This window comes from Nicotiana attenuata, chromosome 2 (genome assembly GCF_001879085.1).
Source record: "Nicotiana attenuata strain UT chromosome 2, NIATTr2, whole genome shotgun sequence".
NCBI lineage: Eukaryota > Viridiplantae > Streptophyta > Magnoliopsida > Solanales > Solanaceae > Nicotiana > Nicotiana attenuata.
The window spans coordinates 60,475,021-60,495,654 of record NC_031990.1 but is presented as its reverse complement, the minus strand read 5'-3'; the positions used below and the strand labels follow the sequence as shown (position 1 = coordinate 60,495,654).

The following is a 20,634-nucleotide window of genomic DNA, read 5'->3' as shown; positions in this document are numbered from 1 at the left end:
TTCCTAGGGCTTTTTCTCCTAAGTGATGAGAGTGATCTGAAGGTTCTACCTGAGAAGAGGCGAACCCTTTTGAGTGGTCGGAACCTAGGTCTACTTATTTTGGAGGCTGAAAAGAGGGTTTTCCTCTAGAGCGAGTACTTTTTCTAGTGGAGGCAGAAATATTTTTGGAGTGTTCAGCAATGGAAGAAACTATTGGGGAAGAGGTTGAAGGATTTCTGAAGAGGGTTTCAGAGCGATAGGAACAATGGAGATTGAAAGGAGTGGTTCTGCAATGACCCGGCCGGTCGTTTCATCAGTTATAGCCCCGTTTTCCTCATTCTTGCTTCATTACGTGTTCCTCAACTGTATTTTATCGTATCGTGTTGGTTGGTTTGGGTCCGGAGTGGTTTCGGCGTGGAATGAGACACTTAGTCGTTTAAGTTAGAAAAGTCAACCGGATGTTGACTTATTTGTAAATATCTCAGATGTAAATTCAGATGGTTTGATTAGCTCCGTTGGGAGATTTTGGACTTAGGAGCGCGTCCGAAATGTGATTTGAAGGTCCATGGTAGATTTATGCTTGAATTAGCAAAATTGAAAATTTGGCATTTCTCGGTCGGCAGTGGAAATTTTCATATCGGGGTTGGAATGAAATCCTGGAAATTGGAGTAGGTCCGTAGTGTCATTTGTGACGTGTGTGCAGAATTTAAGGTTATTCGGACGAGGGTTGATAGGTTTCGGCATCGTTTGCGGAATTCGGAAGTTTAGAAGTTTGTAGGCTTGAATCTGAGGGTGATTTGGTGTTTTGATGTTGTTTTGAGTGTTCCGAAGGTTCGACTAAGTTGAATGGTGATATGTGAATTATTGGTACTTTTGGTTGAGGTCCCGAGGGCCTCGGGATAAATTGGGATGGTTAACGGAAGATTTGGAATTGGGTTTGTGCAGCTGAAGCTGCTGCTTCTGATGTTTCTGCACCTGCGGATTGGAGACCGCAGGTGCGAGGTCGCAGATGCGGTAGGGAAGACGTAGATGCGGAACTTGAGGGCCAACGGAAAAATCGCAGATGCGGTATGTTTGACGCATCTGCGGGACCGCAGCTGCGGTGCTTGGGGCGCAGATGCGGTCCAGGGCATTTAAGTGAAAACCGTAGGTGCGGTTGTTTGGATCGCAGAAGCGGTTGCGCAGGTGCGATTAAAGGGCCGCAAGTGCGGAAATGCCTGGGCAGAAGGTATATATTGGACCCTTCGCGAAATTTGAGTTATTTTCACCATTTTTCATCTGGTTTTGAAGCTTTTGGAGGGTTTTGAAGAGGGAATCAAGGGGATACTGATTGAGGTAAGTTATTTGAGCTTAATACTTGTGATTATGGTAATTTTCAGTTGTTTAAGCCTGAAATTGGTAGAAATTAGGGATGAAATTGAAGGGATTAGGGTTTGAAATTGGAGAGTTTGATTTGAAGATTTGAGGGACCATTTGATGTCGAATTTTGATGATTTTGGTATGTATAGACTCGTGAGTGAAAGGAGTTTCTAGGTGTGCTATTTTTGTTGGATTCTAGGACGTGGGCCTGGGGCCGCGTTTGGGTGAATTTCGGGATTTTGGTATAATTTGATAATTTTTCGTATGGAATTGGTGCATTGGCCTATTTTGATTTCATTGTATTACTTTTGGTTAGACTCAGGATGTTTGGAGGCCGATTGTAAAGGCAAGGGCATCGCGGAGTAGGGATTTGACCGGTTTGAGGTAAGTAATGATTGCAAATCTTGTCCAGAGGGTATGGAGCCCCGGATTTCACAACGTTTCACTATTTTGAGGTGACACACATGCTAGGTGATGAGCGTGTGGGCGTCCACCGTTGGGGATTGTGACTTGGTTCGTCTCGTAGCAACTACTAAGCAGCATATTTGACTGAAAACTATATGATACTTATGTGTTTTAGAAATAATTTCTATAATTTGGGCTGAATGCCATATTTGGGCCTTGTGCCAAGCTGTTTAGACCCTTAGGGGCCTTTCCTTATTATTTCCTCACTGTTTTGACTTAACATCTATATTCAGTGATGCTATGTTTTACTGATTTCATAACTCAGTCTTTATCACTCTGTTTTGATGCATGAAATGATAATTTGGGCTGAGCACCTGTTTTACTGATAGCCCGAGTGGCTTGAGAGGTTTCTGACTCAGTGAGGCCGAGGGCCTATCTTATGAGGATATTATGGGATCGGACTGCGCGCCGCAGCATGTTGTTACTGATTTGTGATTATGAGAGGTCGAGGGCCAGTAGGAGCCCCTCCGGAGTCTGCACACCACAGTGAGCACGGGTACCCTGAGTGAGTGATATAATGTTTTGCCCGAGGGGCTGTTCTTGATCTATAATGTGCCCGAGGGGCTATTTACAAGTGACTGTGAGGTTGCACGAGGGGCTGATTCTGAGTTATGTTTTGCCCGAGGGGCAGTTTATGATTCATGTTGCCCGAGGGGCTGTATACGAACTATGTTTTGCCCGAGGGGCTCTTTACGATTTTTCATCACTTTTACTCTAAATTGCATTGAGTCTCTGTTGAAACTTTTGAAAAGCATCTTCAAATGATTTTTACCGAAAAACTGGATTTTGAACGAGATGTTTTGACTCATATACTGATTTGAAAGCATGTTGTACTTATTGAGTTTTCATGATGTGGATTTTTATGTGTTTTCCTACTGCTCAGTCTTTATTTACCTTTATTACTTACTGAATTGGCATACTCACATTACTCCTTGCACCTTGTGTACAGATCCAGGGGTTGCTGGACGTGCTAGCGAGCGTTGATTTTCATCCGCGCGGATATTTTGGAGTTGGCAAGGTAGCTGCAAGGCGATCGCAGCCTTGCTCTTCTCCCTCCTATCTTCCTATATGATTCATTAGCTGATTTCCAGACTATTAGTATCTAAATTTTAATGAAATGTCAAATTATTTTGGGAATGTGTCGGCTGGCCTAGTTCCATGATAGGCGTCATCACGAGCGGGTTGGTTTTGGGGCCGTGACAAGTTGGTATCAGAGCCTATGTTACATAGTTCTCACGGGCCATGAGCGGGTTTAGTAGAGTCTAGCGGATCGGTACGGAGACGTCTGTACTTATCTTCAAGAGGCTGCAAAACCTTTAGGAAAACTTCACATTCTTGAATTCTTGTCATGCGAATCTGTTGATTCTGGTAATTAAACTTTTGTTATTCTATTCTCTCACAGATGGTGAGGACACGTGCTACCGGTCAGGACGGACGACCACCAGTACCACCAGTTGGGGCTGCGAGAGGCCGAGGTCACGGTCGAGGCCGTGGTTGGGCAGGGGTGTAGCCCGCACAGCATCTAGGGCAGCACCTGCAGATCCACCAGTCACCCCAGTTCTTGATCAGGTCCCAGTTGTGGACACTCCGGCAGGACCAGCTCAGGCACTGGCTGTGCCTATTGTTATTACAGGTCTTTAAGAGACCTTGGCTCAGATCTTGACCGTGTGCACCAGTCTTGCTCAGGCGGCTGCAGTTTCTACTACAGCAGCTACTTCCCAGGCCGGGGGAGGCACTCAGACTCCCGCCGCCCGTACACCCGAGCAGGTTGTTCAGGGACTGCAGACACCGGAGGCACCACCAGCCCAGCCGGTTGCACCTGCTCAAGATTATGAGGTACTAGTCATGCCTGATGACGAGCAGCGCAGAGTAGAGAAGTTTGGTAGACTTCAGCCTCCGACTTTCAGTGGTACAGAGGGCGAGGATGCCCAGGGTTTCTTGGACAAGTGTAAGAGGATTTTTCGTACAACGGGTATTCTGGAGACCAATGGGGTCTCATTTACTACTTTTTAGTTCTCTAGAGTTGCCTTTACTTGGTGGGAGGCTTATGAGAGGCATAGGCCTGTTGGTGCAGCACCCCTTACCTGGCAGCAGTTCTCCGTTCTCTTTCTAGAGATGTATGTGCCTTAGTCTCGTAGAGAGGAGCTGCGCAGACAGTTTGAGCAGTTGCGTCAGGATGATATGACTGTGACACGGTACGAAATAAGGTTCTCTGAGTTAGCCCGTCAAGCTATCTGGTTGGTTCCCACAGATTGGGAGAGGATCAGGAGGTTCGTGGATGGCCTTTCCTATCAGTTACGGATTCTTATGACCATAGAGAGGGTATCTGGTGCTTCTTTTGAGGAGGTTGTTGACATTGCTCGGGATATAGAGTCGATTCACCGTCAGGAGCGAGTGGAGAGGGAGGCCAAGAGGCCTCGTGGATTTGGTAGTTTTGGGGGTGCTCCTCATAGGGTCAGTTTCAGCACGGCAAGGGCCGTCCATTCAGACATGCTCAGTCAGCTCACCCAATTCATCGCGGGGCATCATCGGGCCATGGTTCTCATAGTTCTCATCAGGGCCATTCATCACTTAGTGCTCTCCCAGCTTAGAGTTCGTCCCGTGATACATCAGTTTAGGGCTCTTCCATGCCAGGTTCCTCTACTTGTCATTCCGGTACTAGGTGTTCCCTTCAGTCCCCGTCACCAGCACCAGGGGGTTGTAATGAGTGTAGAGAGTTAGGGCACATGTGGAGGTAGTGTCCTTGTCGTCATGGGGGTCCACCTCAGCAGAGGAGTTAGCCATCGACTTAAGAACCAGTTACTTCACCACCCACCCAGTCAGCTAGGGGTGGAGGACAACCAGCTAGGGGTCGCCCCAGAGGGGGAGGTCGATTAGGTGGTGGTCAGGCCCATTTCTATGCACTCCCAGCCAGACCAGATGCTATTTCTTTAGATGCAGTGATCACAAGTATTGTCTCAGTTTGCCACAAGGATGCCTCTGTGTTATTTGATCCCGGTTCCACTTTTTCATATGTGTCATCATATTTTGCTCATTATTTGGATACGCCCTGCGAGTCTCTTATTTTATCTATTCGTGTATCCACTCCGGTTGGGTGATACTGTTATTGTGGATCGCGTATATCGATCGTGTGTGGTGACTATTGGGGGTTTGGAGACCCGAGTGAACTTTTTGTTACTTAGCATGGTTGATTTTGATGTGATATTAGGCATGGATTGGTTGTCTTCGTGTCGTGCTATTTTGGACTGTCATGCTAAGACAGTGATGTTGGCAATGCCAGGGTAGCCATGGATTGAGTGGCGAGGTTCGACGGATTATGTTCCTAGTAGGGCGATTTCATTCTTGAAAGCCCAGCGGATGGTTGGGAAGGGTTGCCTTTCTTATTTGGCCTTTGTGAGGGATGCCAGTGTAGAGACTTCTTCCATTGATTCAGTTCCAGTAGTGAGGGATTTTCCGGATGTGTTTCCTGCAGACCTGTCGGGCATGCCGCCGAATAGGGATATTAACTTCAGTATTGATTAGGTGCTGGGCACTCAGCCTATTTCTATTCCACCGTATCATATGGCACCGGCTGAGTTAAAGGAGTTGAAGGATCAGCTTCAGGAACTCGTTGATAAGGGGTTTATTCGGCCTAGTGTGTCGTCTTGGGGTGCGCCTGTTCTATTTGTGAAGAAGAAGGATGGCACGATGAGGATGTGCATTGATTACAGGAAGTTGAACAAAGTCACAATTAAGAACAAGTATCCTTTGCCTCGTATTGATGATTTATTTGACCAACTTCAGGGAGCGAGAGTGTTCTCCAAGATTGATCTCAAGTCTAGGTATCACCAGTTAAGGATAAGGGACTCGGACATTCTAAAGACAGCTTTCAGGACTCGATATGGTTATTATGAGTTCCTTGTGATGTCTTTTGGGCTGACCAATGCCCCAACAATGTTCATGCATTTGATGAGCAGCGTGTTTCGGCCTTATCTTGACTCGTTTGTTATTGTATTCATTGATGATATTCTGGTGTACTCGCGTAGTTAGGAGGAGCACGCTGAGCATTTGAGAGTTGTATTGCAGCGGTTGAGAGAGGAGAAGCTTTTGCAAAGTTCTCCAAGTGTGAGTTTTGGCTCAGTTCAGTAGCATTCTTGGGGCACGTGGTGTCCAGTGAGGGTATTCAGGTTGATCCGAAGAAGATAGAGGCAGTCCAGAGTTGGCCCAGACCGTCCTCAGCCACAAAGATTCGTAGCTTTCTTGGTTTGGCAGGTTATTACCGTCGATTCATTTAGGGATTTTTATCTATTGCATCACCCTTGACCAAATTGACTCAAAAGGGTGCTCTTTTCAGGTGGTCGGATGAGTGTGAGACGAGCTTTCAGAAGCTCAAGACTGTCTTGACCACAACTTCAGTGTTAGTTTTGCCATCAACTTCAAGTTCTTATACAGTATATTATGATGCTTCTCGGGTCGGCATCGGGTGTGTGTTAATGCAGGAGGGTAGAGTGATTGCTTATGCTTCTCGTTAGTTGAAGCCCCATGAGAAGAACTACCCTGTTCATGATTTGGAGTTGGCTGCCATTGTTCACGCACTGAAGATTTGGAGGCATTATCTCGATGGTATGTCTTGTCATCGTAGCCTCCAGCACTTGTTCAAGCAGAAGGAAAGAGTTCAGCACGACGATGCCAGAGATTTGACTATTGGTGATGACGGTGTATTGAGTATGCAGGGCCGGATATGTGTTCCCAATGTAGATGGGCTTCGGGAGTTAATTATGGAGGAGGCTCATAGCTCGCGGTATTCGATCCATCCGGGTACCGCGAAGATGTACCAAGATTTAGGACAACACTATCAGTGGAGGAAAATGAAGAAAGATATAGTGGGTTTTGTAGCTCGGTGTCTCAATTGTCAGCAGGTGAAATATGAGCATCAGAGACCGGGTAGCTTGCTTCAGCAGATGGATATTCCAGAGTGGAAGTGGGAGCGGATCACAATGGATTTTGTAGTTGGACTCCCACTGACTTTGAGGAAGTTCGATGCTCTTTGGGTGATTGTGGATCGGCTGACCAAGTCCGCGCACTTCATTCCTGTGTGTACTACCTATTCTTCAGAGCGGTTAGCTGAGATTTATATCCGAGAGATTGTTCGCCTGCATGGTGTCCCGGTTTCCATCATTTCAGATAGAGGTACTCAGTTTACATCACAGTTTTGAAGGGCCGTGTAGCGAGAGTTGGGTACTCAGGTTGAGTTGAGCACAGCTTTTCACCCTCAGAAGAACGGGCAGTCCGAGTGCACTATTCAGATATTGGAGGACATGTTGCGCGCTTGTGTCATTGATTTTGGGGGTTCATGGGACTAGTTTCTACCGCTCGCAGAGTTTGCATAGAACAATAGTTATCAGTTGAGTATTCAGATGGCTCCATATGAGGCTTTATATGGGAGACGGTGTAGATCTCCAGTAGGTTGGTTTGAGCCGGGCGAGGCTAGGCTTTTGGGTACAGACTTGGTACAAGATGCTTTGGACAAGGTGAAAGTGATTCAGGAGCGGCTTCGTACATCGCAGTCAAGACAAAAGAGTTATGCTGACAGAAAGGTTCGTGATGTGTCTTATATGGTTGGGGAGAAGGTTCTACTGAAGGTTTCACCCATGAAGGGTTTTATGAGATTTGGGAAGAACGGCAAATTGAGCCCTCGGTTCTTTGGGCCTTTAGAGGTGCTTCGGAGGATTGGGGAGGTGGCTTATGAGCTTGCTTTGCCACCTAGCTTGTCGGGTGTGCATCCGGTATTTCATGTTTCTATTCTCCGGAAGTATGCCAGTGATCTGTCTCATGTTTTGGATTTCAGCACGGTTCAGTAAGATGGTGATTTGGCTTATGATGTGGAGCCAGTTGCTATTTTAGAGCGGCAGGTCCGAAAGTTGAGATCAAAGGATATAGCTTCAGTTAAGGTGCAGTGGAGAGGTCAACCCATGGAGGAGGCTACTTGGAAGACTGTGCGAGAGATGCGGAGCAGATATCCACACCTGTTTGAGGCTTCAGGTATGTTTCTAGACTCGTTTGAGGACGAACATTTGCTTAAGCGGGGGAGGATGTAACGACCCAGCCGATTCTTTCATGAGTTATAGCCCCGTTTCCCCTATTTTTGCTTCATTGTGTGTTCCTCAGCTGTATTTCATCGTATCGTGTTGGTTGTTCGGGTCCAGAGTGGTTTCGGTGTGGAATGAGACACTTAGTCTCCTATTTAAATGTTTAAGTTAGAAAAGTCAACCGAATGTTGACTTATGTGTAAATGATCTCGGATGTGAATTCTGACGGTTCTGTTAGCTCTGTTAGGTGATTTTGGACTTGGGAGCGCTTCCAGAATGTGATTTGGAGGTCCGTGGTAGATTTAGGCATTGAATTGGCGAAATTGGAAATTTGGCGTTTCTCGATCGGCAGTGGAAATTTTGATATTGGGGTCGAAATGAAATTCTTGAAATTGGAGTAGTTTGATTTGAAGATTTGAGGGACCATTTGATGTCGGATTTTGATGATTTTGGTATGTATATACTCGTGAGTGAAAGGAGTTTCTAGCTTTGTTATTTTTGTTGGATTCCAAGATGTGGGCCCGGGGGCCGGGATTTTGGTGTAATTTGATAATTTTTCGCATGGAATTCGTGTATTAGCCCATTTTGATTTCATTGTATTGCTTTTGGTCAGACTCGGGGACATTTGGAGGCCGATTCCAGAGGCAAGGGCGTCGCGGAGTAGGGATTTGACCGGTTTTAGGTAAGTAATGATTGTAAATCTTGTCCTGAGGGTATGAAGCCCCGGATTTCACAACGTTTCACTATTTGGAGGTGCACATGCTAGGTGATGAGCGTGTGGGCGTGCACCAATGGGGATTGTGACTTGGTCAGTCCCGTAGCAACTATTAAGTTGCATATTTGACTGAAAACTATATGATACTGATGTGTTTTAGAAAGAATTTCTATAATTTGGCTGAATGCCATATTTGGGCCTCGTGCCAAGCTATTTAGACTCTTAGGGGCCTTTCCTTATTATTTCCTCACTGTTTTGACTTAAGATTTGTATTCAGTGATGCTATGTTTTACTGATTTCATAACTCAGTCTTTATTACTCCATTTTGATGCATAAAATGATATTTTGGGCTGAGCACCCTGTTTTGCTGGTAGCCCGAGTGGCTTGAGAGGTTTCTCACTAAGTGAGGCTGAGGGCCAGTGTTGTGAGGATATTATGGGACCGGGCTGCGCGCCGCAGCATGTTGTTACTGAATTGTGATTATGAGAGGTCGAGGGCCTGATTTATTTACCCCACGAGGTGGCTTGTTATAGCGCTTGAGTTGTAGGAGCCCCTCCGGAGTCTTCACACCCCCAGTTTGCGCGGGTACCCTGAGTGATATGATGTTTTGCCCGAGGGGTTGTTCTTGATTCATAATGTGCTTGAGGGGTTGTTTACGAGTGACTGTGAGGTTTCCCGAGGGGCTGATTCTGAGTTATGTTTTGCCCGAGGGGCGGTTTATGATTCATGTTGCCCGAGGGGCTGTATACGAACTATGTTTTGCCCGAGGGACTGTTTACGATTTTTCATCACTTTTACTCTAAATTGCATTGAGTCTCTATTGAAACTATTGAAAAGCATCTTCAAATGATTTTTACCGAAAAACTAGATTTTGAACGAGATGATTTGACTCATATACTGATTTGAAAGCATGTTGTATTTACTGAGTTTTCATGATGTGGATTTTTATTTGTTTTCCTACTGCTCATTGTTTATTTACCTTTATTACTTACTGAGTTGGCGTACTCACATTACTCCTTGCACCTTGTGTGCAGATCCAAGGGTTGCTCGACGTGCTAGCGAGCGTTAATTTTCATCCGCCGCGGATATTTTGGTGTTGGCAAGGTAGCTGCATGGCGATCGCAGCCTTGCTCTTCTCCCACCTATCTTCCTATAGATATTATTAGCTGATTTCCAGACTATTTTAGTCTTGTTATATTTCGGAACGGTTGTAGTATTTGCTCATGACTCAATGACACCCGCGTTCGGACTTTTATTTTCTGCATTTTGGTTTTTTGACTTTATCTCTTTATGGAAATTTCAGTATGGAAAAGGTTAATATCTAAATTTTAATGAAATGTCGAATTATTTTGGGAATGTATCGGTTGGCCTAGTTCCATGATAGGCGCCATCACAACCGGGTTGGTTTTGGGATCGTGACAGGTTCAGAGATAGAAAAGACGAACTTCTGACGGTTGAGTAAAAGAAAGGAAAGGGTGTCAGTGAAAGGTCATGATGATTGGTTTTCCATTCTTGAAAGCTGCAACTTATGGGAAAAGAGAGGGAAATCGGAGGCGCTACATTAATGAGTAGAAACAGACAAAATTAAAACATTAGGCATACAAGAATTTAAAAATATCACATAGGTCTTAATTTTTCTGATCAAGAGAAATAATGCCAAGTAGTTCTCTTAGAAAACAAAATCTATCTTCAAGTAAAGGCTTTAGTGAAAATATCTGCTAATTTATCAACAGTGCCAACAAATGATAATTTTATATCTCCCTTGAGACATGATCTCTAATGAAATGATGTTTGATGTCTATATGCTTATCCCTAGAGTGATTGTCACGCCCCAAACTTGGGTCTGGACATAACACGACACCCGGTGCCTGACTACTGTGACCGAGAGAACCAACTGGCTGGTTGAATCAACATGTGATATCATAACATACTGAAAGCGGAAGATAAACTAACACATGTTGATACACTGAAAGTCTGAATGATATAAATTAATGCGTGGAAAGACTAACATAAGTCTGATGTATATTTGTAGCCAACATTGCTTAACATGAAAAGCCTGTGACTCTGTCTAAATGTTACTCTAGTCTATGAAGCCTCTAATGAAGTACAAAAAACACTGACTGTCTGAAAATACCGAAGATTGTAAGGTAATAAAAATGCCCCGAAAGAATTGGGGTTCACCAAATAGCAGGTACGAGAATCCGCGCTTTGAATCCTCAACTTGTAAATAATTACCTGCTTCGTGAGATGCAGGCCCCGGGCAAAAGGGACGTCAGTGCATTTGAATTGCACTTGTATGTAAAGCAACTGAAAGAAAGAGTCATAAATGTTGAAACTGAAACTAAGCTGATAACTGAGAATTGGTAATCGATAACTGAAATGATAACTATTGAAACTGAAATTGAAATGATAACTGATAACTGAAATGATAACTAATAACTTATAACTGAAATGATAACTGATAACTAAAATAATAACTATTAACTGAACAGAACATAGGATGTAAGGAAATGGATACTGTGAGCATGTGATTTTTACCCCATACGAAATACTCCTATAAAATCCCAAGAAAATAGATTTTTTGTTAATTATTTGCCATTTTAGGAATTTTTCTAGAATTTTCTTAATTTTTTGCATTTCTGTGCATGTTTAAGTTTTATTTAAATCATGAAAAAATACCAAAAAATGTCATGCATTGCATTTAGGATTTGTTTTTACATTTTTTTGAATTAATCAGTAGTTATTTGCTTTATAAAAATTTAAAAATAACAAAAATAGCTCGTTTTTACATTTCTTGTCTTTTAATTTTAGTTTATTGATTTTCCTCTTTTAATTTAGAATTAAGTGATGTTTACAATTTTTATAATTATTTAATTAGTTTAATTTCACATTTTTAGATAAGTTAGGATTTTTAATTATTAGGATTTTTAATTTTAAAAAGAAAGAAGGAAGAAAGAAAAAGAAAAAGAAAAGGAATAAAAGATGTTTAATTGAAGACAAGGGAGTTTATTTTGAGTTTGGGCTATGTTAATGCCCAATTCGGTCCAGCCCAAATACTTACCGCCCCAGTCCAAGAAAAATGGACCTGACCCGCTTGTTCGACCCACCCGTTTCCCCTCCATATAAAACCCCTCTTATAACATTTCCCTACATTCGAACCCTAAACCTAAAATGCAGAAAACGGCGCTACTGTTCATCTTCTTCACTGAGCCCGACCTCAACTCGCCTGAAACTCAGGCGAGTTCACTCAAATGGGTCCCCTCCCCTCCACATCATTTTATTCCAACGGTTTTTATTCAAAAAGAAACGAATATTCTCTCCGAATTTGCACGATTTCTGTACGAAAGAACGATTTAAGTTGGGGGTTTTTGTGGCTGGGATTCGAATTTGGGCGCTGTGGATTTCTGTTCGAGTTTTTGGCTGCAATTTGGTTTTGGTTGAACTGTGCTGAGCTCCAGATTAGTCGTGAAAACTCTTGCTGTTCTCTTCTTTTTGCTTTACCTTTATTTGGTCTGATTCTTTCTCTCATTCTGTTTTCAAGGTAAACATCCATTACCTCGTGTTGTTGGTTTTATTGATGTATTAAAAATTATGATGAGATGACATTGTTTGTTTATCCGGCAAGATGTGTTTAAACAAGCTTGAATGGTCATTTGATTTTAACAATGAAGGATTAAAATTGTTCTTAGGCTCTGTGGTGTCGTTTCATACTTCTAAAAGCTCATAGTTACACACACACACACTCATTACATTTAATCATTCATATGGTTTGCTAAGGTCATTGTGTTGATTTGCTGAAAAGTGAGACGAAGCCTTATAAGTTCAAGTCGGATTTTTGAGCTTATGAATGTAGATGAGGGGTTTAAATTGTTTTACTTCCCTTATCAAGACAGCAGAATATGGTTGTGTGTTTGGTTTTAGGTTTGGTTAATCACTTCTTCTCCTTTTCTTATCAGCTATCTCTCTCATTAGAACCCATTCATATGTAACATCTTCAAAAGCTATTGTGTAATTGTTCTGTTGCATTCCTTCATTTCTGTCCCAACCTACAATGGTCGTTTGTTCAAATTTTGTGTTAAGGTCATCTAGTTAATGCTGAATCTGATCTTGCTAGAAAGTCGAGGCCTAAAGATTTTAAGTGTGGATTGAACTTCAAAAATGCACTGTGTGCTAACTAATCAGCCTTTGAAAGATTTGCTCTAAGATCAACCTGAATGTTGATGCTATCTTCTATAGCCTATGCTGTTTTGTTTCTGCGATATCCCAACTGTGTTTGTGATGGTCACTATTTGAACAAGTGGTCACTGTTTCTCCTTAAAAATTTAAGTTGGATCAAGTCGATTTTTGTCCCATATGTTAAAGAAAATAATATTGTAGTTGTCCATTGTTTACAACCATCAGAAATATTGTCTTTACTATGAGTCTAAGCTTATTAATCCTTGCTCGCCTATTGAGGTAGATTTTATCTTCTGGAATTGATGATCCTCTCATTTGTTATACTTGAAGTGAATTCATTGGTTATAATAGTAGCTTTCAAATTTAGTAGTTGAAAATGGACGCAAGATCAATGCCCAGCATGTTCATGTCTCGACTTGATTTTTTTTTTTGCATAGTATTAAATTGATGGACTATGTTGGTTCAATCCTTCAGGAAATAGTGGGCCCAAATAACGTTGGATCATGCCTGGCCCATTTCACAAACCGATTTATCCAAATACATAAGTATTAGTAATGGATATATATGACACTGACGTTTACGATATTATTCAAACTTAACTCTATTAGATTAGTTCTGAATTGTTAGCACTTAGCTTTGTTGAGCTCATTTATGTTATTGCTTATTTCCCTTTCAAATGGAAGGACTATGGAAACACAGTAGTATATGTATAATAGCTGAACTTCGCACGTGAATCCCAAGTTTAGGACAAATAAATCCATGAACAACCTAGCTTGCTTTAGGCGAGATCAATAATAAATTTTTGTGGCCATGGGTACGGTTCCCGTAGCATGGTTACGATACGTGAATCTCAATTCGGGGGTGCATTTCATGTAACCCGATCATAACAACTTCGAATAATAAAACCCTTTGAAATAATTTGAGGTGTGCCATACTTTAAACTTATAATACATGGCCCTCACAAATTAGATCAAGAGCTAATCTTTTTTTTAGAAAATAATTTGGGGTGTGCCATACAGAAATAAAATCCTTTAATTTATAGCCCTCATATAAATACAAAATTAGTTTAGAAATCCCTTGAACCTTCGTAGTTTGCTTTAGGCGCGTCAATTAAATAATTATCATAGCTACGGGTACGGTTCCTGTGACGTAGTTTGTGACGCCTAATTACTAAAATTCGGGGGTACATTTATGTGACCCGGTCACACTTTAATCTTTAAAAATTGAACATGTTGTAGATCGTGGGTACGGTTCCCATGACATGATTCGCAATATGTAACAATAATTAAATAAAAGTGGTTATAAGGTAAAAAATGCACAATAGGTTAAAACATGTAATAAATCGGATAATAGGACAATTTTAATAATTTAAGCGATCGTGCCAGAACCGCGGAACCCGTGAATGCCTAACACCTTCTCCTAGGTTAACAGAATTTTTGGTTTCGCAGACTTTTAAAATAAAGTCGAAATTTTCTCGATTTGGGATTTTAAAATAAATCGGTGACTTGGGATACCAAATAAACTATTCAAGTGGCGACTCTGAAAATTAAATAAAATAATCCCATTTCGAATAATGTCACTTTAATTGGAAAAACTCTCTTATATCCCTTCGGGGTGGTAAAAAAGGAGGTGTGACAGCTCTGGCGACTCTGCTGGGGATAATAACCCAGAACTTTTGTTCCGGGTTTAAGAATTCGAGCTTAGAATAACTGTTATAGTTGGCTTTATTTATTATTTGATTTTTTACATGTTTGAACCTAATGTGCTAATTGCCGCTTTTTACTGCTTTGATATTATTTGAACTGTATATAAACTGTTGCGAAACCCTTCTCTTCTCATCTTCGGGGATGTGCACGCTGGCGTGACTCCCTCTTCTGTTAGTATCATACCTTAAGTAAGAAAGAGGCTCAGACAAGTTACAAAGCCGGATGACCTTTTGGTTCCCGGTACGTAGCCCATTCCTCGGCTCGAGTTGTACGCTCGGGTACACAAAGTCTAGAACAATATACCCAGGTTTTTAAACTTAGAATAACTCAGCCTTATGCCGGATCCCTAGTAGGAACGTTTGTTTTCATCATGTGCATTTGACTTAGGGGACTCAACACAGGGGTTGGGTCCGTCTAGGACAGGTGGGCCCCAGAATCAAAAGACCATCCTGATGCATTTTTTACGTGCTACTTGTACAAAATATTTGCTTCGGTTTGCATGTCGAGCGGCTGCTAGAATAGGGAGAAAAATTGGGAAAATTGAGCTATGAGAGAGATAATTACTCGCCGTTGAAAAAATCTGGTGTCCAAAATATGCCGTAACTTTGCCGAAATTTTGAAGAAAAAAAAAGAGGAAAAAAAAAAGAGAATAAAATGGGGAAAAAGAATTTGTTTCAAAAGTTTCATGTCTTGTTATGTCAAAACTGCCCGAACTACGCAAGTTTGATTCTCACCGGATGTGGGATACGTAGGCAACCCTCACCGGGTCCAACTCCAATTTTGCAAAAAATAATCCAAAAAGAAAAAAAGAATACGTTGTTATTTTGTCGTAAATAAGTTAGATGATGCCGTTCTTTTCTAAATAGTCAAGACGTCCCCATAAGGGCGCCGGAAGGTTGTTTTTGCAAGAATAGCCACCGAAGATTTTTTAGTGAATTTTTGCTACCTAGCAAGCACAGCCCTAAAATTCTCCTTTGCGAAGTGCTAAAGGGCCATATTTGCAAAAAGTAGCCGTGTTGTCTAAATTTTGTGAAATTGACCTCTTTTGTAAAAAAAATCACTTTGTTTTAAACCAATCGCCTTAATTTAAATGTGTAGAATAAGCACAAATCAAAATCTGTCAATGAAGGTCATGACCAAAATTCCTTTGGAGCTGTACATGTGGTGGCAAGATCTGGGTGAATCAGGACAAGATGTGGTCAATCATCACTTGGGGGGTCTCACTGGTTTACTGAAAATCAAGCCTAGAGGAGACATAATAAAAGCCTTGGTTACATTTTGGGATCCCGCTCACAATGTGTTTTATTTCTCGGACTTTGAACTTACGCCCACCTTGGAAGAGATGGCCGGGTATATTGGGAATACTGAAGCTCTAAGACACAAATATTTGGTCGCCCCAAGAGCTGTCACTCCGCACAAGTTTCTAGATTTGCTGAAGATAAGCAGGGGGTCCAATACCCAGATTTGGCAGCCGGGTTTTCCACTCCACAGTTCATATACCAGCGATACGGGCACATAGGGAGGTTCAACAATCCAGAAAGCAAAATTTGCAGTAAGCGGAATCGACTGAAATGGGAAGAGCACAGATGTGTCGCTTTCATGGTGGCATTTTTGGGTCTGCTAGTGTTTCCTAGAAAGGACGAAAATATTGATATACGTATAGCCGGGGTCGTCAACACCTTGCTTACCAATGCAAAAGCACCCTTGCACCCATGATAGTGTCGGAAATATTCCGAGTCCTCTTTGCCTGCAAGGACGGAGTTGACTTTTTCGAGGGGTGCAACTTATTGTTACAAATGTGGATGATCGAGCACCTATGTCATCATCCTCGGTACATGAATTATGGGTCGACAGGAAAAAGTTACACAGAGGAATTCTATACCAGGGTCGACGGTTTAAAAATGCCAGAGGGGGTCGCAGAATGGATATCTTGCCTCCGCTCTATCACAGCAAATCAGATAGAATGGACGATTGGGGTGGCTTCCTGTTGATGAAATCATATACATGCCAGCCTCCGGTCCCCACTTCCTCCTGATGGGTCTCAGAAGTATCCAGCCTTATGCCCCGTATCGGGTTTTGAGACAACTAGGGAGATGTCAAATAGTGCCCAAAGATGAAGACCTCAGCATCCATGCAGTCGAGATCTATTCTGATGGTCAATTCCATGAAGCACTAGTTCGCCAGATCTAGAGTGAGTGTCAATATTTGATGACGAATACCCGAGTACGAGATCTGTCCAAAGGTGAAGTCTCATCTGATTTCGCTTGGTACAAAAGGGAAGTTGAGTTCTAAAGGCCGGCTAAAAGACCCCACCTCCAAGAATTTGTTGAAGCTTCACAAGAACAGTGGGAGTGGTTGACAAAAGAAAATGAATATCGAGCCACCATAGGCAGGCTGGAAGGGCAAATCAGGGACCTCAAGTTTGATAGTGATGTACAAGCTGCCACAGGTGAGGGTGAGAAGAAAAAGCTAACCCGAGAGAATGAAGCCCTCCGAGCCCAAATTCAAAAAATAAGAATAGCGGCCGAAAACCAAGTAAGAAGCAGAGCAGATAAAAGACTCATAAATGGTCTTAGGAGAAAAGTATCTGAGTACGAGGATGATTTGGCAAAGGCCCAAGCACAGTTGGCGAAGAACGAAAAGGGGCGCGCAGAGTTTGTCCGACAGTTGAAAAGGAAATATGAGGGAGAAGTTACAAACTTGAAGAAAAGGCTAACTTCCCTCGAAAATGAGATTGCCAAATAAGCTAGGAACTTTAAAGCAGAAAGGGAACATTGTTATGCATTAATGTCCCAGTTAGAAGAAGATATGCAACAGCTGCAGGGTCAAAACCATCATGATGCCCAAGTGCTAGAAGCTAGGTCTCAACAAATCGGGCGTTTGCTCCAAGAAAAGGGTATCATCAGGAAAAGGGTCAGAACAATTGCTGACTACATCGTCACAAAGTGCCACGAATGTGAAGACATGACTCAAACCACCTTTTTCTCTGCATTGATGCCCTTTGTTCGACGAATCATGAATGACCTGGATCGTCTTCAAGGAGACCTTGCACACAGGCCCGTGGCGAGACCGACTGATGTCCCGCGGGCCCCTGGATCAACTTTAGAAGCACTTATGTACTCTTGATTTTTGTTTTGAGTCTGTGTTTTAGTTTCTAGTTTTAAAGTATGTTTCGAGTCTGTTTTTAGTTTTTAAATTCCTAGAAAAGTAGGATGGAGTCTTTTGTAACAGAAAGTAGAAGTTTTATTAACGAAAATTTGGAAAACCCCAAAAATTGTTTCTTTATTTTGCATTTATTTCTTGAACTACGTGATGATCTGATTCACACGGCGTCGTGATACGTAGGCAATCCTAATCGGATTCGGTCATATTTTTAAATAATTCGAATAAAAAGGAAAAGAAAGAAAACAAGAAAAAGAGAGAAAAACAAGAGTAACGGGGAAAATGATGACAAAGTGCAAAAGAGAGCAAAAGTTGAAAAGCGCCAAAAGAAAGAAAGTTGGTTTCGCTGAGCTACTTCCCAGGGCAAGTGGAACTTCTAATGTCCCAATAAACTACCCAAACACTCTGCTTGGATATCCTACCATCTCAGCCCACTTTGCCGGAACACCTTCTGACTTCGCCCCCAGGTGTTGATTTCAGGTGTGGCCTCCAACATATTCACTGCGCCACCTTCTTCAGCCACCGCACAACCCACTTTGCCAAGGCCAAACTTTCACCCATCATCCTTCACTTTTCAAGTACCATCCTTCCCACCAGAAACAGCCCAGTTCACTACCAATTCCTACCCCCAACAACCCCGGTATGTGTTTACCGCGGGACATGAGAAAACTACAAATAACCCTGAGCAAGAAGAAATCACTCGGAAGATGAGGAGCATGGAACAGAGCCTTAAGAATATACAAGGTTTAAGTGGTCAGAAAAGCGTATCCTACGCTGATTTGTGTATGTTTCCACATGTCCACCTACCCTTGGGTTTTAAAACTCCCAAATTCGAGAAATACGATAGACATGGGGATCCCATCGCCCACCTCAAGAGGTACTGCAATCAACTGAGAGGAGCAGGTGGAAAAGAGGAGCTTCTCATGGCTTATTTAGGAGAGAGTCTAGTGGGCATTGCATCCGAGTGGTACATGGATCAGGATATATCTCGTTGGCACATTTGGGATGATCTAGCTCGGGATTTCGTCAGGCAGTTTTAGTATAACATAGACATAGCTCCCGACATGAATTCTCCGTCAAATCTCAAGAAGAAGTCATCGGAAAGTTTCGGGGAATACGCTGTTAAATGGCGCGAACAAGCGGCCAGGGTCAAGCCCCCAATGGATGAAATAGAAATGGTGAGTATTTTTCTACAAGCTCAAGAGGCTGATTACTTTCAGAATATGATGTCGGTAATAGGGAAACCATTCGCTGAGGCCATCAAAATTGGTGAGATGGTAGAGAATGGTCTAAAAACAGGGCGCATATTGAGTCAATCTGCCATAAGAGCTACGTCCCAAGCAATTCAAAGCGGGTCCGGAGGTGTAGCAAACAGAAAGAAAAAGGAAAAAGCGGCAATGGCGGCTTCAGGTCCGAGGAACCCTCGTTTACCCAGAAATTACTTCTCTCCAAGCCCCCCCCCCCCCCCACAGCATTATTATCCCCACCAGGATGTGGCTTATGCTATGGCCCCCCAACCGTATGCACTGATGAACGCCCAGCCATACGCTCGGCCACAACAACAGTTTAACCAAAACAGAGCTCCACCTCCTAGAAATAACCCTCCCCACCAAGCTCAGTATAATCCCCGACCTCCACAAAATAATTTTCCTTACAATGCCCGTGCACGGGAGCCACCCAGGAGAACAAATTTCAAGCCTATTGGTGAGTCATACTCTAGCCTTTTCCCTAAACTTGTCCAAATGGGTTTGTTGCAACCCGTACCCCAAACCAGGCAAAACCCAGAGTCGCCCTCTTACCGACCCGGTGCTCGATGTGCCTATCATTCGGGAGCGGAAGGGCATGACACTGAAGACTGTTGGACCCTGAAAAGGGCGGTTGAGAATCTCATAGAGCAAAAATGGATAGTGCTGAAGGATGAAGATGTGACCAACAACCCATTACCGGCCCACAACAATGGACCTGTTATTGGGATGATTTGCGAAGATAAAGAGTTTGATCCCGCCTTGAAAGCCATCATTGCCATCACTGATGTTGAGAAGAAACCGAAGGCTGCTGCAAAGCAAGATAAGGGGAAGAAGAAGAATGAACCCACCCCTCAAAGTGCATAAAAGGAAGTAGAAACCAAAACTGGGCAGTACCCCCAAAAGATGCCATTCTTTATGTTCCCCGGGGTCACAGGAAAGAACAAACAACATTGAGCCCTCCAAAAAGGTTCGAGCTGAACAGGGGACCTAAAAATGTACGTTCCTAAAGGGACCTGTGTGGTACGGGGGGGGGGGGGGCGGTAATTTCACCAATGCTGAATGAGCCCGTGGTTATTGGCTGCGCAACCACAGAGGCCCATGGCAGACCCCACTGTCGTCCCATGGAATTACAACAGAGCGGTAGTGACATACAAGGGAAAAGAGGTCCTAGGGGAAGCAAATGAAACTAACCCAACTGAGAAATACCTTAATTTGGAGGATTTGAACAAAGCCAAGAAGAAGCGTTTCCCACTCAAGAAGCCCGTCAGTGCTGAGGAGGCCGAAGAATTCTTCCATAAAATGAAAACTGCTGACTATGAGGTAATAGACCAACTCCGGAAGTCTCCTTCACAGGTCTCACTCCTGTCTCTGCTAGTGAGCTCAACCGAGCATCAGAAAGTGTTGATAAAAGCCCTCAATGAAGCTTATGTTCCGATTGAAACCACTGTTGAACAACTGGAAAGGATAGCAGAAAGATTCTTCGCAATCAACCAGATCTCATTTAGCAAGAATGATCTACCCCGGAAGGGGATGCCCACAATAGAGCCCTTCACTTGACAGTTAAATGCGAGGGGTACTATGTGAAAAGAGTCATGCTGGATGGCGGATCCAGAGTTGATATCTGCCCTCTCTCAACTTTGCAAAGAATGGAGATTGGGTGAGAGAATCAGGCCTAACAATGTCTGTGTGCATGCCTTTGATGACATCAAGAGAGACACCATAGGCGAGATCGATTTGATTTTGACTATTGGTCCTGT

The 20,634-nt window shown here is 43.0% G+C and overlaps 1 protein-coding gene across 1 annotated transcript; it reads left to right on the top strand.

Moving 5' to 3' along the window:
• Window positions 18,695-20,434, top strand: LOC109220243. The gene is made up of 2 exons (XM_019384701.1): window positions 18,695-19,594; window positions 19,970-20,434. Exons 1-2 carry the CDS (start codon window positions 18,695-18,697, stop codon window positions 20,432-20,434), a joined length of 1,365 nt encoding a protein of 454 aa, XP_019240246.1.

Bases quoted from the DNA above. Each gene is read 5' to 3' on its own strand.
- LOC109220243 (XM_019384701.1), top strand. From the start codon at position 18,695: ATGAATTCTCCGTCAAATCTCAAGAAGAAGTCATCGGAAAGTTTCGGG. The intron at 19,595-19,969 runs GTTATTGGGATG...GCGCAACCACAG, and splicing joins CGGCCCACAACAATGGACCT to AGGCCCATGGCAGACCCCAC.